Consider the following 15,712-nt stretch of genomic DNA (forward strand, 5'->3'; position numbering starts at 1 on the left):
AATCATCCCGTGACCCGAAAATCGTGGACTATAGCTCACAAAAACGGCCAAAAATGCTCGAAATCACGAGTTTTGACGATACAGCTAGAGTCGTGTACCGTGGGTCACGGGGCATCGAAATGAACCCGAAACCGTGGACTATAGCCGACAAAAACGACCAGAAATGCTCGAAATCACGAGTTTTGACGATGCCGCTAGTGTCGTGTACCGTGGGTCACGGGGTATCAAAATCCTCTCAGGACCCGAAAACGTGGACTATAGCCCACGAAAACAGCCAGAAATGCTCGAAATCACGAGTTTTGACGATGCCGCTAGAGTCGTGTATCGGGGGTGATGGGGCATCAAAATCCTTCCGGGACCCGAAAACGTGGACTATAGCCCACGAAAACAGCCAGAAATGGTCGAAATCACGAGTTTTGACGATGCCGCTAGAGTCATGTACCGGCGGTCACGGGGCATCGAAATCCTCCCGGGACCCGAAACCGTGGGCTCCGACGAAAACGGCCAGAAATGCTCGAAATCACGAGTTTTGACGATGCCGGTAGAGTCGTGTACCGGGGGTCACGGGGCATCAAAATCCTACCGGGACCCGAAAACGTGGACTATAACCCGCGCAGACAGCCGGAAATGCTTGAAATCACGAGTTTTGATGATGCCGCTTGAGTCGTGTACCGGGGGTCAGAGGGCATCGAAATCATCCCGTGACCCGAAAACCATGGACTATAGCCCACGAAAACGTCCAGAAATGCGCGAAATCACGAGTTTCGACGATGCCGCGAGAGTCGTGTACCGGGGGTCACGGGGCATCGAAATCCTCTCGGGAGCCGAAACCGTGGACTAGAGCCCAAGAAAACGGCTAGAGATGCTCGAAATCACGAGTTTTGACGATGCCGCTAGAGTCGTGTACCGGGGGTCACGGGACATCAAAATCCTCCCGGGACCCGAAAACGTGGACTATAGCCCACGAAAACAGTCAGAAATGCTCGAAATCTCGAGTTTTGATGATGCCGCTAGAGCCGTGTACCGTGGGTCACGGGGCATCAAAATCCTTCCGGGACCCGAAACCGTGGACTATAGCCGACGAGAACGGCCAGAAATGCTCGAAATCACAAGTTTTGACGATGCCGCTAGAGTCATGTACCGGGGGTCACGGGGCATCAAAATCCTCGCGGGACCCCGAAAACGTGGACTATAGCCCACGAAAATAGCCAGAAATGCTCGAAAACACGAGTTTTGACGATGCCGGCAGAGTCGTGTACCGTGGGTCACGGGGCATAGAAATCCTCCCGGGACCCGAAACCGTTGACTATAGCCCATGAAAACGGCCAGAAATGCTTGAAATCACGAGTTTTGATGATGCCGCTAGAGTCGTGTACCGGGGGTCACAGGGCATCGAAATCATCCCGTGACCCGAAAATCGTGGACTATAGCCCACGAAAACGGCCAAAAATCATCAAAATCACGAGTTTTGACGATACAGCTAGAGTCGTGTACCGTGGGTCACGGGGCATCGAAATGAACCCGAAACCGTGGACTATAGCCCACAAAAACGACCAGAAATGCTCGAAATCACGAGTTTTGACGATGCCGCTAGTGTCGTGTACCGTGGGTCACGGGGCATCAAAATCCTCTCAGGACCCGAAAACGTGGACTATAGCCCACGAAAACAGCCAGAAATGCTCGAAATCACGAGTTTTGACGATGCCGGTAGAGTCGTGTACCGTGGGTCACGGGGCATCGAAATCCTCCTAGGACCAGAAACCGTGGACTATAGCATCAAAATTTGTCATTTTTACAGGAGCCACAAAATTTTGTAGTTTTTTTTGGAAAACTTATGTACGCACATAAAATGTGTAGATGTACATGAAAAATTTTATTTAAATTTTTTTGACACTTAACTAACCATTATTTCACATGTCCAGGAAGCTACTTTATTTGTGTAATTAGAAATGATAGGATGAACAGATTCACATTTCTCGCATTTCCATGAAACAAGTTTATTTGCGTACATAAAAATCCAGAGCACGACTACCAAGGAATGAATGCATTCTTAAATTCAGAGCACGACTTCCAACTGACTTCAGGCACAACCAATTAAGTTAAGATTCTAAACTTTAGGTGTGATGCCCACTTGTATACCACTGTCGCTAAATTCAGAATACTAAGACTACCCACAATGGGAGTATCATAGGTAGTATCATGCATTCCATGCATGCAAAATGCTGATGTGGCAGTGCAATTAAGGATGAGAGAGAGGATACTAGTATCATAGGTAGATACCATATTATAGCACATACTACTAGAAAATTTAATGTCAAGTAAATCTTGTACATATATTTGCATTGAGATTCTACAAAACAATTAATATATGAAGACTATGATACTAGTATATGATACCATGCATTGTGGAGATAGTAACATGTAGTAGTATCATACGCATGATACTTCTATATGATACTATGCATTGTGACTAGTCTAAGTAAGTCCCTCAACATCGCAGAGAATCGAACCTCCATGGCTAGTCCTACAATTCGGCATTCATAATATTCTCTGCTTCTGATTTCACTATAGACCAGAAAGTCATTTGATGGCAACACATAACAAAGATTCGCACCGCTCTCTTCATAACCAAATGGTCGGAATAAAAACATGGGTGTGCACGACCAAATACCACCTGATCCAGAAAACTCCAGACATAAGGCACACTGCTACATTCGCCGACTTAGCCTTCCAGAACTCCACACTCCAGCAAAATCAAGAAGGACATGCATCAAGTAGATCTTCATCTTGGCGAGAGAGAAATCCTAGGACCACCACCATTATTTGTGAGAACACCAGCCCCCCACGCCGCCGGTCACTCCTGCCGGATCACCGGAGAAGTAAAAGGCGGCACGAAGCACCGACGGCGGCTTGGCTGAAGCCATGGTTCATGCGCCGATTGGGGCCAAGAGGGCCCAAATCTGGCCCAGATCGCCGCCACCGCCGAACCGCCGCCGGAGGCAAGGTCGCCACGCTACACCCACTCCTCCATGACGACCGGCGAAGTGTATCAGGCCACGGCCACAACGGCCGTGCCGCCCGACATCCTCAACATGCGCCCCACTGCCTCCCATGAAGTGCCGCCGCAGAGCCCTCTCCATCCCTTCGTCCTCCGACGGGAGGGGTCGGCAGCAGCGGCGGCCTGAGGGGCGGGGGATGAGGGGCCGCTAGGGTTGTGTACATGGTTGGGGGCCTCCACCGCCGCTCAGGATAGCACATGAAGCTTAACACCGTGGGTCGGCGAATACATCGACAACGAATTGGTGGAAGTAATTTTCTTGTAATGAATATCTTTTATTTTTATTTTTATTTTGCGGGGAAAAGAGATGTTATTTCTTATGTAGGGATATTACAGTCATGATCGCATCAGCGATTTCTGGCCGAAAGTTCTGAAACCAAATTTCACTTTTACTTTGTCCTTGCACTAGCGAAGCCAACCCGTGGCTTGCGTGGTTTGCCTCGCGATTAATCTTCTTTATTTCTATCTCTCTTTCCTTAATTCTCTCTGATAACACTAACTCTATTGGCATACAACGACAGGTTCGGAGACTCCGAAGTCAGAAGAGACTAGCTTGATCGCCTCGGCGCAGTGATAGCTTCATTTGTCCAGTTCAGCGTCAAGCCAAGGCCCTCCTCCATAGCTGCTAGCTCCGCGTCCAGTGCATCCGCGCAAGAACAAATCTGTCGGCAAGCTGCGAATATATTTCATTTTTACAATTATTTTGACACACACTTTGGTATTGTTGGAGAAAAAAGTGAGAGAATATAGAGTCGCAACCAGACCAGAGTTTAGTGTCGTAGCACTGCAAATGCATCTCTGTCTGCAACTTCTTAGCAGAATTCTACATAAGGTAGATCTTATCATGTACAAGCAAGTAAATTAGCAGAAACTTCTTATTTTAGCAGTACCATTATCGGTCCCCGAGAGAGAAAGAGGGAGAGAGAGAGAGAGAGAGAGAGAGAGAGAGAGAGAATACAGATTGCTGCAAACCACACAGTACATGATCTATGAGACTAGTGGTGACGAGATCTAGCTGCCGGGGTGTGCGACCTGAATGTCTGTCTACGGCCTACGGGCACTTGAGCTTGCCGTTGTGCGGGTTGATCATGGTGTCGTAGCAGGGGCAGATGTGGCGGGTGTCCTGGCCGGTGCCGGGAGGGACGCAGTTGCAGCGCTTGCAGCAGACGTTGCACTTGTCGTTGCACATCTCGTTCTTCCAGTTGTTGCTGCACCGGCCGTAGCACACCTTCGGGCAGTCTGCTCCCCATCCATTTCCATCCACCATTGTCGTACGTAGGTCGCCGGCGAGGCAGAGGGAAATCACACACGAGTTATTGATTGTATACACCACCATGGCAATGAGGCAACGGAATTCAGAGTTACTTACCTAGTTTTGGGGCCTGGAGCAGGGACCTCGCTCTCATGCCGTGCATCGTCGTCACCTGCAGTCAAAAGATATTTCAGATCTGAGGCTGAATTCGCATGCTTGTTTACTCATGTATAGACAGTAGTTACCAGTGGATCGGAAGCAGCAGCCTGGTGATGAGAAGCGAGGAGGAGCACAAGCAGAGGAGGAAGAAGGAGAAGGAGATGGCGACGAGTGACAAGCTGCTGGTTCGCAGCCATTGATGGACCTGCCGAGCTTGAGCTTGAGCTTGGGGGAGCGGTAGGTAGGAGGAGTTTGCAAGGGTTTTAGCGTCGAGATCCAGGAGGGCTTCTCTCTTATGTATACCACTACAGCAAAGAAAGCAGAGGAAGCAGAGCAATATGCAGTGTACCTAGCATGGCAGCCCACGGATCATTCATGTCTCGGTCAGGGTCAGCTAGCCAAACAACAACCGTCCATGTCTCATGTTTTTTTTACAAGAAAAACAAAGTTAAAGACAAGAAAAACAGTTCATACTCCTTGCATAATGAGGAGCACGTGCATGCATCCAGGGCCGTTTGGTGCTACTCATATCTCACTGTGCCTCTCACATGCCCTGTCTCCACCCATGAATTGCATCACTCCCTGGATCTATTAGACCATTATTATTACAGTTACAGTACTACTCCTTGCCAGTAAAAAAGTTGCATCACTACCTGTTTTTTTTCCTACAGTTTCATCTGTGAATCAGTTCACCATTTCATCCTGCAAGCTGCCCTGAGCACTATGAGCAGCCCAACTCAGTGTGCCAAGCAGATTAGATCAGGTTTTAGAAGTTAGTATTGGAGTAAACTGAAACAAACAGAAGTGCTTCACAAATGAAAGGCAAAAATGCACCCCATTGCAAATACTGTGTACAACTACAGCATAATAACAGCATTCATATTCGCAACTTCCTGATCAAGCAACTTACTGATTAAGTTCAGGCAGGGAATTCATCACAAGCATCCATATTATTACAGCCACATACATCTTCCTGATTAAGTTCTCTAAGCAAATCAACAACAAAGGGGTAAACGAAGTTGCCGAGTACAGACGGCAGCGAGTGCTACGAATTAATGCTACACGATGAGTTCTAATAATCAAGCAAAATAGTCCTCAGTTCTGCCAAACACATCTCATCCTGAAGACAACGAAACCAGGGACGACCAGAAGGACTTAGGCCTCTTCGGCGTATGCAGGCTCAAGCATGGCGGCCTCGGCCTCCTGCACCTCCTTCTCGGTCTTGCGACCCTTCTTGGACTTGTAGTAGACGCTCATGAAGGTGCCCACTGCGCCGTACTTCTGCCTGCAGAGCTCGTAGTGGGACGCGTCGAACATGCGCCAGAAGTCCTTCTCGTTCAGCTCCGTCACCGCGTACTGCGGCTGGTAGCTGTGGTTCTCAATCAGCCACTGCTCCAGCCTGCGCACCGCCTCCACGCCGTTGAACTCCTCGCCGCGGAAGATGAAGGCGGGGGTGTAGTACACGCCCACGTCCGTGAACATCTGAGCATAGCTAGTGTCGCCTTGACGCTGGTGGAGTTCGAAACCCGGCTCCGGGTACACCATCGTCTTCACTGGGAGCTTGTACAGACGGTGAGGGCACAGCCACAGTGGGTACACCTGAGACAAACAAAAGTTCTTCAATCAAAATTCTTTCTTTCAGAGTAAGCAGCAAACAAAAATAGCTGTTGGAGAAATTCACATCCACAGCCCATTAATATCAACGTCTCGTAGTAGCTAATACTGATCTCGAAGATGATTTCATGAAAAAAAATTACTAGCTAAGAGCATTTGCAGCCTGCCAGACTCATAAATGCAGATATATTACTTGAATTTCAAATGGCCTTATATTTTTTAGAAATGGGTATTACCCGGCCTCTGCATCAAATAGATGCACACAGCCCTTTATTAAAACAGTTGAACTGTAGCAGTCTTAATAGAAAATGGCCTTATATGTTATAAAAAAAGAAAAGAAGCAAACATTCTTTCAGACATAGCAGTTGCGCCACACAAAAATAGCTCTTAACTGAGCAGAAACTGAAACTCACATCCACAACCCTACAGCCACTTGAAACAACATTTAAATACATGTACAATAATGCTATGACATGACAGCCTATAAAATTAGATCAATAAGGCTGGTGCCAACGCGGGCGGCAGCCGGGGCGCTACCGCCCGGGGCGGGGCGGGAGAGGGGCTGGAGGCGGGCGGGACGAGAGGGAGGGGCGCCGGCGGGGGCGCCCGGCGGTAGCGCCCGCTCCCGCCCGGCTGGCGCCCGCGTTGGCGGCGGGAGGGAGGCGGGAGTGGGGCGGGAGGCGGGGCGGCGCGATGGCGACGCGGGCGAGAGGAGGGGCGAGAGGTAGAAGAAGAGACCTGGTCGGTTTTTTTTCTTTTTTTCTTTTTTTCTTTCCTTCTTTTATTCTTTAAATGTCAGTTTTTATTTTATTTTCTTTCCTTCTTTTATTTTCTTTCCTTTTTTTACTCTTTCAGTTCAAAATACAAACACAAGTACACACTTGTCATATAGGCTATTTAGAAAAACAAGAAACATAATTTGTATTTTTATTAATTATTATGTAATCGGTAACATTTTTAGTTGAATAATTTCTTGCATTATTTTGAATGTCTAAACAAAATCGAGTGAAATAACTTAATGTGGAAAAGAAATGGTGATGTGGAGGAGAGAGAAGTGAGAGTGGGGACTATAGCCCATGCATTGGCAAGGTGGTGTGAGAGTGGGGTGAGAGTGGGGTGAGAGTGAGAGAAAAGCTGACGTGGCGGGGCGGGAGTCGGGCGGTGCATTGGCACCAGCCTAAGTAACTCAGACTAGCCTTAAATGATGATTTCATAGCAAATAATTCCTAGGCGTAAGTATTGCAGCCCCTACAAGCCTAGCAGACTCTGTGCAAATCCGTACTTACATTTCAAGTGACCTTATACTAACATTCATTCTTTCAGAGAAGCAAAGCTGCAACAGGTTGGGCTACACAAAAATAGATGTAGCAGAATTTCACACCCACAGCCATAGTAGCTAACATTGATCTTGATGGTGATTTCATAGCAAAATTACTAGAAAAAAGCATTTGCAGCCTAGCAGACTCATCAATTGACATCTACACTTGTATTTTCTAATATTAAAAGAGAAGAAAAATGATGATATATATATACCTCCATTTCCCGGTGAACAAACTCGAGAGCCTCTCCAACCTTGTACAGGGGCACAAGCATGTCCTGGATGACATGGTTGTCATGGTAGTAGTTCCTGATGGCCTCACCCTGGGTGGCCTTGAGCAGGGAGACCTTCGGCGGCATCAGCCAGCCGAAGAGGTACCTGAACCAGAACTGGTCGCCAAAGGGCAGGATGAGCTTGCCCTCCCAGTAGAGGCACCGGGTGTGGCGGTGGTAGTACTGCCTCGTGGGAATGTACTCCACGAACTCGCCCTTGTCCAGCGCTGTCTGCGCGTGCTGGTAGAACCATGGCTTGAACCACCACCCGACGCTGTTGATGGTGTTACCCTTCTTCTTAGCCTCCTCCTTGGAGGCGTACACGCCGGTCATCATCACGCCCTCCGTCTCGGTGTACACCATCCCTTCAATGAAATCGGGGACCTTGGAAGGGTCGCCATCCCTGGGCGCGAAGGAGTCCGCATAGCCCTGTGCAATGTCCTTGAGAGATCCCTTCACCGGGGTGTAGGTGAGCCTCATGTACTCCTTGACTGGGATGAGCTTGATCTCAGCTGAAACGAGGAACCCAAGTGTTCCCTGGGACCATGGGACACCATAGAAGAGGTCAGAGTGTTCATTGTCTTTGGTGGCCCTGACAACCCGACCGTCAGCGAGGACGATCTCGAGCGCGACGACCGTGTCGGAGAAGAGCCCGTAGATGTGGGAGCTCCCCTCAATGCCATAACCATTGATGAGGCCGCCGACGGTAAGGTCATCGAGCTCGGCGACCACGGCGAGGGAGAGGTTCATGGGGCAGGTGGCCCTGGATATCTGGCCCATGTTAACGAGCGGCTCAACCTTGGCGACCATCCTGTCAGCGTCGATCTCGAGGATGTTGCGGAAGGCGGAGAGGTCGACCTCGAAGTGCCTGGCGCGCTTGTAGTCGACGTTGCGCATGCCGACGGCGATCCAGGGCTTCCTGGCGGTGCAGACGAGGCCGTCCTTCTTGGGGTTGCGCTGCTTGAGGCGCTTGACGACCTTCTGCACGTTCTCCTCGTGCTCCTTTTGTCGCTTCTTCTCGGACTTCATGGCGGACCACATGTCGCCGATGTAGATGTTGAGGTAGATGAGGGAGGAGACGGGGAGGACGAAGAAGATGACGAAGATCCAGCGGAACTGCACGAGGTAGTCCACCAGACTCTTCTTCCTCTTCCCTCGCACCAGTGGCTCCTGCAGGTCCGCCATGGCTGGAGGGCACGCAGGCTTCTGAAACGAAAAGCGTACAGTTAGATGAGAGATGTTAGAGTGACAGTAACACATGAGCATGAGAGGGGAAAGGAAGTTGTGGCGAGAAATAAGACAATGCTCAGAAAAGTAGTAGAGCAGGCAGTTAGATGAGACCTCATGACAAGTGCTGTACTTAATAATAATAATAATAATAGTAAGTAGTAAGTAAGTTTATAACAACAACAAGAGAAGTGAAGCATAGCATAGCATATCTGAGGAAACTCCCTACACACGAAAGGGAAGGGCGAAAGATAACAAAATACAGTAGTAGTGTTGTCACGGCTGGGTGTGGCCAAGATCTGGCTGTATGAGGAGGACAAAACCCATCATCCATTTTAGTCGCCATATATGTATGTATGTATTATGATGTTAACAAGAAAATGCGTAAATATGATATAAGAAACAGCAGTGGAAGGGAATTACAAACTGTTAGATGCACACATAGGGCGGGCGGGCGGGCAGTTGAGTTTACTGCACCTGCCAAGCCAGCTAGTAGCTGAATTTTGGAACCCTGACATGAACCAAGAAGACGCAGGCAGGCAGGCAGGAACTAGTGTCTGAGCGAAGCGGGGGCTAGGATCTGGACAGGCCGATCCAGATCCGCGTAAGAAGAAGAATGGGTAAGTTTCGCTGCCAGCTTCAATCCTGACCAGATACTACTAGTGTAGAAAACAATCACATGGCAAGAAGATGCTATCTGCATTACGGATTCCTCACTCACTAGTTGTACAGATTAAACGGGTAGGGGGGGGCGGGCTGGTCAAGAAAAAATAAATTATGCAGGCAGGCAGGCAGGCACCAAACCAAACCAAACCGGAACCGGAACCGAAACCGAATCCTGGGTCGGCCGGCAGTAGAAGTAGAAGTGAACCGATGCGTGCGCGCAAGTGAGCGTGGCCGGCTGGTCAGATCTCGGCGGCGCGGTGAGGAGTGGCTATGTATCCGGCGAGGAATGCGTGGGGGGAGGAAGGAAGGATTGCACGCGATCTGCGCCTCCCTTCCCTTCCCTTGGAAGCAAAGCAGAGCAGAGCAGAGTGAGCGGCCCCGGAAAAGATGATGCCTTTTTGTGTGATTGATGTACTAGTAGTATAAATCTGGGTCTACTACTAGGAAGCAAGATGAAGATGGGAATAATCAATCAATCAATGAAATCCGGAACAAGAAAAATGTAGAGTAGCGTCCGTCCCGTGTATCCATGGACGGACGGTGGTAGCGGTGGATGGCGGAGGGGAGGGGAGGGGTGGATCCGGTGGGAAGACAAACAAGCACGCTAGCTGGACCTGGAGTGGAAGAAGATTCAGGAATCGAAGCTTACCAAGCGAGGAGCGGAGCAGCGGAGGAAGGAAGAGAGAGACCACCACCAGATCTCCCCCTCTCCCGGCCGGCGGCCGGCGGCAGGAATCTCTTCTCTTCTCTTCTCTTCTCTTCTCTTCTTGGGGTTGGAGAGTGTGTGAGGTTTGTGAAGAGGAGGAGAGGTTTTGGGGTTGGTGGCATAATTAAGAGTAGTAATTCACATTTTGTCACCTACTACAGTACAGTCTGTCTGACGAAACTGCCCTCCCTCGCTACAAACAAACCGTTTCCCAAGTTACTGGTGGCACGCTCAATTCATTCACTGGAGCAGCTGATTTACCGGCTGGCAATCCTCCTCCTCAAGCCAGCTATACACACTAAACTTATTTTGACACATCTAAAACAACTTGCGTGAGATCGATAGAGGGATCGAGCAGTACAGAACGCACTATCAACAGCCTTCCTTGCATGTTGTTCTCGCAAAAAAAAAAAATGTAGCACGTACTACCAGTACTAGCACTAGAGAAAACAGCACACAAGGCGGGCATGGCAAACGCATGATGATGATGATAATGATGATGATATACGAATCGGGCGAGCGCGCGCGCGCATGCATTTGTCGCAAGGCAAGAAAGAGGAGATCGACGACGGTTCTGGCTGGCTGGACGAGTAGAGTACATACTAGAGAGAGACGATCGAATAGGGAAGAAGAAGAAGAAGAAGAAGAAGAAGAAGAAGAAGAAGAGAAACGTCGTTGGTGTGTGTGTTGGTACCAACCTCAACCTTGACTGGTCGATCCGTCCGTCCGTCCGTCTCCAAACGGAAGCAAGGAAGGAAGGGGACGCCGGGCGACGGAAACGGCTGTTTCAGCCGGGGTTTTATACATGCAAATGCAATGCAATGCAATGGTGGGCACCAACCCCCACCCCAGTACCCCACGACCAAGGCAGACCACGAGAGGAGATGGAGGTACAGATCGGATCGGATGAGGGCCAGGGGCATCTCCACGGTGGTGATACTGATCCAGATGCCATCTCCACACATCCATCCATCCTGCTACTCCCGCTATATTATTATTAGTACAGTGCCAAAAACTGTTTGGACACTACCTAGCTACTGCCCAATCGACTTTATATATTTTAAAATGAAACAGGCTGTCTTTTGTTGTGGAATGGGATGGATCGTCCCTAGCTTTATCTGCCACTAATATTGCACCATCATCAGTAGTGAAACTCGGAGACGCAAACCACTTGTTGTGGATTGGGGCCAACTTTTCGAATACGCAATGTACGGAAATACGATATAGCGCTCATTTAGGTCACTAACTGGCGATTTTGACGAAAATAACCTTTTTCTGAAGAAAAAAAGCACGGAATGATCCTCTGGCACCGGATTAACCCTTTTGTGTGGCGTCCTTCCCATCGGCGCCACACTTGTCTGTGTGGCGTCCATGCGAACGGCGCCACACATCCACATATGGGTGGCGGCCCGAGCCCGCCCCAGCCCGAGCAGGCTTCTTCTCTTCTTCCCCTTTCTCTGGTTCGCCCACAACAGCTGCCGCCGGCCGCTTCTCCTCCACCCCCCACCAAATCGACCAAGGATTTGACAGATCTGGCCGGCCATTCCCTTCCCCACACATTCCTCAATGTATTCCCCTTCGTTGCCCTTGATTGATCCAATATTTGCTCCGATTTAATTCGATTTAGACATGGAACTTAGATTGGAAATTTTGGTTGGTGCAATCTATATTGTAGTCTATGTGTTGAAATTCATAGCCTCATGTATATACGGAACCCTAGATATGAAGTTTGTTGGAACCCTAGATATGAAATTTTACACGTATGCGTTGAAATCATATGTATGTATGTGTTGAAATGCCTAATTTTTGCTTAGCAAATGCATTCTATTGTCTTACATATACCTAGTATGTGCTTAGGAATGGCTCATATTTGTTTGAAAAATCCAAATTAGAACATGTATTGTGATAATATGGTAGTTCTTATTGTGTGTATTTGTGAAAAAATGTAGGATGGTGTGGCTCCTAGATGATTACTATGACAAGAAACATCGGGCCCGTCATATCGCGGACCTAGGAAAGGTACTAATATTTAGTTTGTTAACACCTCCTAGATGATATGGCATAATATTATGAGTCTATATTTGCTTGTAGGTTCTTGAGCCTTTGAAGATTCGTTACCACGGTAGAATGCGTGACATGCCGTATGACGAGCGGTACACGGAGCACATCGAGGCTACCGGTCTTCTCCCGTTCAACTCGCTTGTAAGCCGGGGGCCGCCGAACATGAACATCGCGGCAATCACCGCTCTTGTCGAGCGGTGGAGGCCGGAGACGCACACCTTCAACTTGAGGGCTGGCGAGATGACCCCTACTCTTCAGGATGTTTCCATGATCATTGGTATTCCTATTCAGAGTGAGCCACTCTGTATGAACACAGCTTCCGATGGGTGGCGCTAGTAGATGAAGGCGTTTATTTGCATGGCTCCAGAGGAGACACCAAATAAAAAAGATAGAGCTCCCGCGGGCGCAAATTACAAGTGGATCAAGGATAACTTTTCTCAATGCCCCATTGGGGCCGACCGGGACACTGTCAGGACATACACCCAAGTGTACTTGTGGTATGTCATTTCGAGGACTCTTTTTGTTGACAGTGGCGGGAAATTGGCTCATTGGTGTTGGCTCAAGGAGCTCACAGTGTTGGAGCACAAGTGGAGTTGGGGAACAGCGGCACTTGCCTACCTCTACCGACAGGTGCATAGGAGCATGCCCGGTAATGTCAATCTCCACCGCTTTGAGAATTCCTTGATGACGATCCGAGATGACACACACTTCCTTTGAGGGTGGTATGACCCTCGTTCTCAATATCTGGAAAAACCATTCCCAGTTATCATTGTTCTCAATCTCTACCAATGCAAAAGCCAATGGTACTAAATGGTTGCTCGCATCATTTCCTATTGCCACCAATAGTGTGCCCTTGTACTTCCCGGTCAAAAAGGTACCATCAACGGCGATGGCCGGCCTACAATGTTAGAATGCCCTCATGCATTGCTCGAACGACCAAAATGCACGGTGAAATACCCTCGCTCTTTTACCGTCATGCAATGTCATTTTGGTACTAGATGGCTCCACCACATGAACCATGCCCGGGTTAGTAGCGGCCATCGCTAACAACAACCTAGGGACTCGGTTGTATGCTTCCTCCCAATCACTGTACACCATCTTGAATGCGGCTTGTTTGGCCTTCCATGCCTTCCCATACTTGACGGTGTAGTCAAAGCAGGATTTCACCGTATCTTGCACGGACCTAAAGCTCATGGTTGGAAGTGATGATATCTCAACGGAGAGCTTGTATGCAATGAACTCGGATGTGAGTTGACGGTTGTCCGGCTGCGCATCCGCGCCATCAAGCTTCGTCCCCCGGCACATGTGAGTGGCGACACAACTTTTTATGTGCCAAGAGGGCCCTTTTTTGAAAGGTCTTGCATGGACAACCCATGGGCACCTACTATCTTCACATTTTAGCGTGTACTGCGTGTTCAAGTCCGAGTGAACGACGGTGTAAGGGCGATGATGCTTAATCGAGAACTCCTTCATCTATACCTTCAATTCCAAGAAGGTATCACGTGAGCCCTTTAAAGATCATATTCGTCTTGGCATCCACATCTCTCTTGGAAATTGGCCTAGCTCCAAGAAGTAAACTCTTGCCACCATCAACCACGGCTCCATCAGCAAGACTAACATCACGGAACAATGGTATCCGAATATCCCGTCATGTTACCTTCTTGAAGATGTCGGCTCTTTCGGCTACCTTAGCCGTCAAGCCATCCTTATAAACTTCTTCATCAGATCCATCATCATCCAAGTCCGAGGCATAACATCGGAAATAAGGAATGGAGTGGTCCATGTCCTCTTGCATCAAATATGCATCCAAATCACCAACATTGTTGCAATTCATCTCGAAACTATTATCACCATCGTCATTCTCGTCATACTCCTTCTCCAACGGTGCATCTTGGACAATGGGAGATTGGACAATGGGAGATTCGGTGGCTTCTTCTTGGCTCATGGGTGGTGGACTCCTAGCATCAATGGGGGAGGAGCGTGTTGGTTGCAAACAACTCCAGAGCCTTGTCTTGTGACTCAGCCACTGTCTCCTTGTAAATGGACCAACGTTGCTCGGAGTTGATACGCATTGTCTTCCAATGGATGTGCATTCCAAACCCCACATTATGTCTTCTCTCTAGCTCAACACCATCATTTTGCTCATTCCAATTCAAGTCAATCCTCACTTGTGCTACAACCTCGGAAAAGCTTGGGCTACGGTCAAACACCAAGTCAACCTCTTCCGGGTCCGGCTCTAGGTTTCCCTTCAAAAAAGCATCCTTGTCCACATGATGAACATGAAAAATTCTTTCCATCCCCCTAGCATAATGTGAACAACACATACATATATGTGTTCATCAGTTAGCCATAGTCAAAACAACTCAACCTAGGGTTCTACCCATACAACCTACCCCCACCACTTGTCCTACTTCAACAAACCCTAAGATTCCAATTCCATCAACTTCACATGGCAAATCAACTTAGGGTTTCACATCTAGATCCAACCAAATCCATCAATTTATTGGATGAAAAGAAGGGGAACGGAGGAGATTACCTCAAGGAACGGGTTGGGAAAGATCTCCACGGACAGATCCAATGAAATCCACCAAGATTTGAGAGTGATTTGGATGGGGGAGAGAGGTGGGGTGGCTGGTCGGAGGAGGGAGGGGAGGAAGAAGATTTGGGTGGGGGAGTGTGGCTGGGTTAGGCTGGGTGGCTCAAGCCGCCACACATAACAGAATGTGTGGCACCCTTCCGAGCGGCGCGACACATTCAAAGTGTGGCGCCCATGGGAGCGGCGGCTGATACGTCCAAAACGTATCTATTTCCCCGAACATTTTTGCTATTGTTTTGCCCTCTAATTTGTGTGTTTTGAATACAACTAACGCGGACTAACGCTGTTTTCAGCAGAATTGATCTGGTGTCTCATTTTTGTGCAAAAATCCAATTTTCAGGAAAATTCCCAGAAAATATCGCAAAATCCATATTTCACACAAAGACTCACGGAGCCAGAATATGAGACGGAGAAGGGCCACGAGGGACCCACACCAGCCCTAGGCACGGGCTAGGCCGCGCCTAGGGGTGGTCTGGTCGCCTCGGCCACCCCCTCGACCTCTCCTTCGCACTATATAAAGCCCCTGACCTGAAAACCACGAGGGGTTCGATGTTTTTCCAGAAAGAGTTCCGCTGCTCCGCCGCCACCAGAAACCCCAATTCGGGACCAGAAACTCCGTTCTAGCACCCTGCCGGGATGGGGAGTTGGAGGAGATCATCGAATCGCCATCACCGACGCTTCTCCATCAACCATCCATGATTCCCCCATCCATGTGTGAGTAATTTCCCCGCTGTAGGTTGTAGGGGATGGTAGGGATTGGATGAGATCATTCATATAATAGCT

The 15,712-nt window shown here is 48.9% G+C and overlaps 2 protein-coding genes across 3 annotated transcripts; both read right to left on the reverse strand.

Annotated features, from left to right (window-relative positions):
• Positions 1-3,915: 3,915 nt before the first annotated feature.
• LOC127314305 (cypmaclein) lies at positions 3,916-4,828 on the reverse strand. The gene is made up of 3 exons (XM_051344753.1): positions 4,556-4,828; positions 4,428-4,482; positions 3,916-4,297 (listed from the first exon to the last, which is right to left on the reverse strand). The coding sequence occupies exons 1-3, from the start codon at positions 4,664-4,666 to the stop codon at positions 4,110-4,112; spliced, it is 354 nt and encodes a 117-aa protein (XP_051200713.1). The 5' UTR covers positions 4,667-4,828; the 3' UTR covers positions 3,916-4,109.
• Positions 4,829-5,363: 535 nt separating this feature from the next.
• On the reverse strand, positions 5,364-10,379 carry LOC127314306 (delta(24)-sterol reductase). 2 transcript variants are annotated; one of them, XM_051344757.2, is made up of 3 exons: positions 10,216-10,379; positions 7,617-8,879; positions 5,364-6,068 (listed from the first exon to the last, which is right to left on the reverse strand). In XM_051344757.2, the coding sequence occupies exons 2-3, from the start codon at positions 8,856-8,858 to the stop codon at positions 5,625-5,627; spliced, it is 1,686 nt and encodes a 561-aa protein (XP_051200717.1). In that variant the 5' UTR covers positions 8,859-8,879; positions 10,216-10,379; the 3' UTR covers positions 5,364-5,624. The 2 variants fall into 2 exon arrangements, with proteins under 2 accessions (XP_051200717.1, XP_051200715.1); XM_051344755.2 differs by having other exon boundaries at positions 7,617-8,876; positions 10,216-10,374.
• Positions 10,380-15,712: the final 5,333 nt, after the last annotated feature.

The sequence above is a fragment of the Lolium perenne genome, chromosome 7 (genome assembly GCF_019359855.2).
Source record: "Lolium perenne isolate Kyuss_39 chromosome 7, Kyuss_2.0, whole genome shotgun sequence".
Lineage (NCBI taxonomy): Eukaryota > Viridiplantae > Streptophyta > Magnoliopsida > Poales > Poaceae > Lolium > Lolium perenne.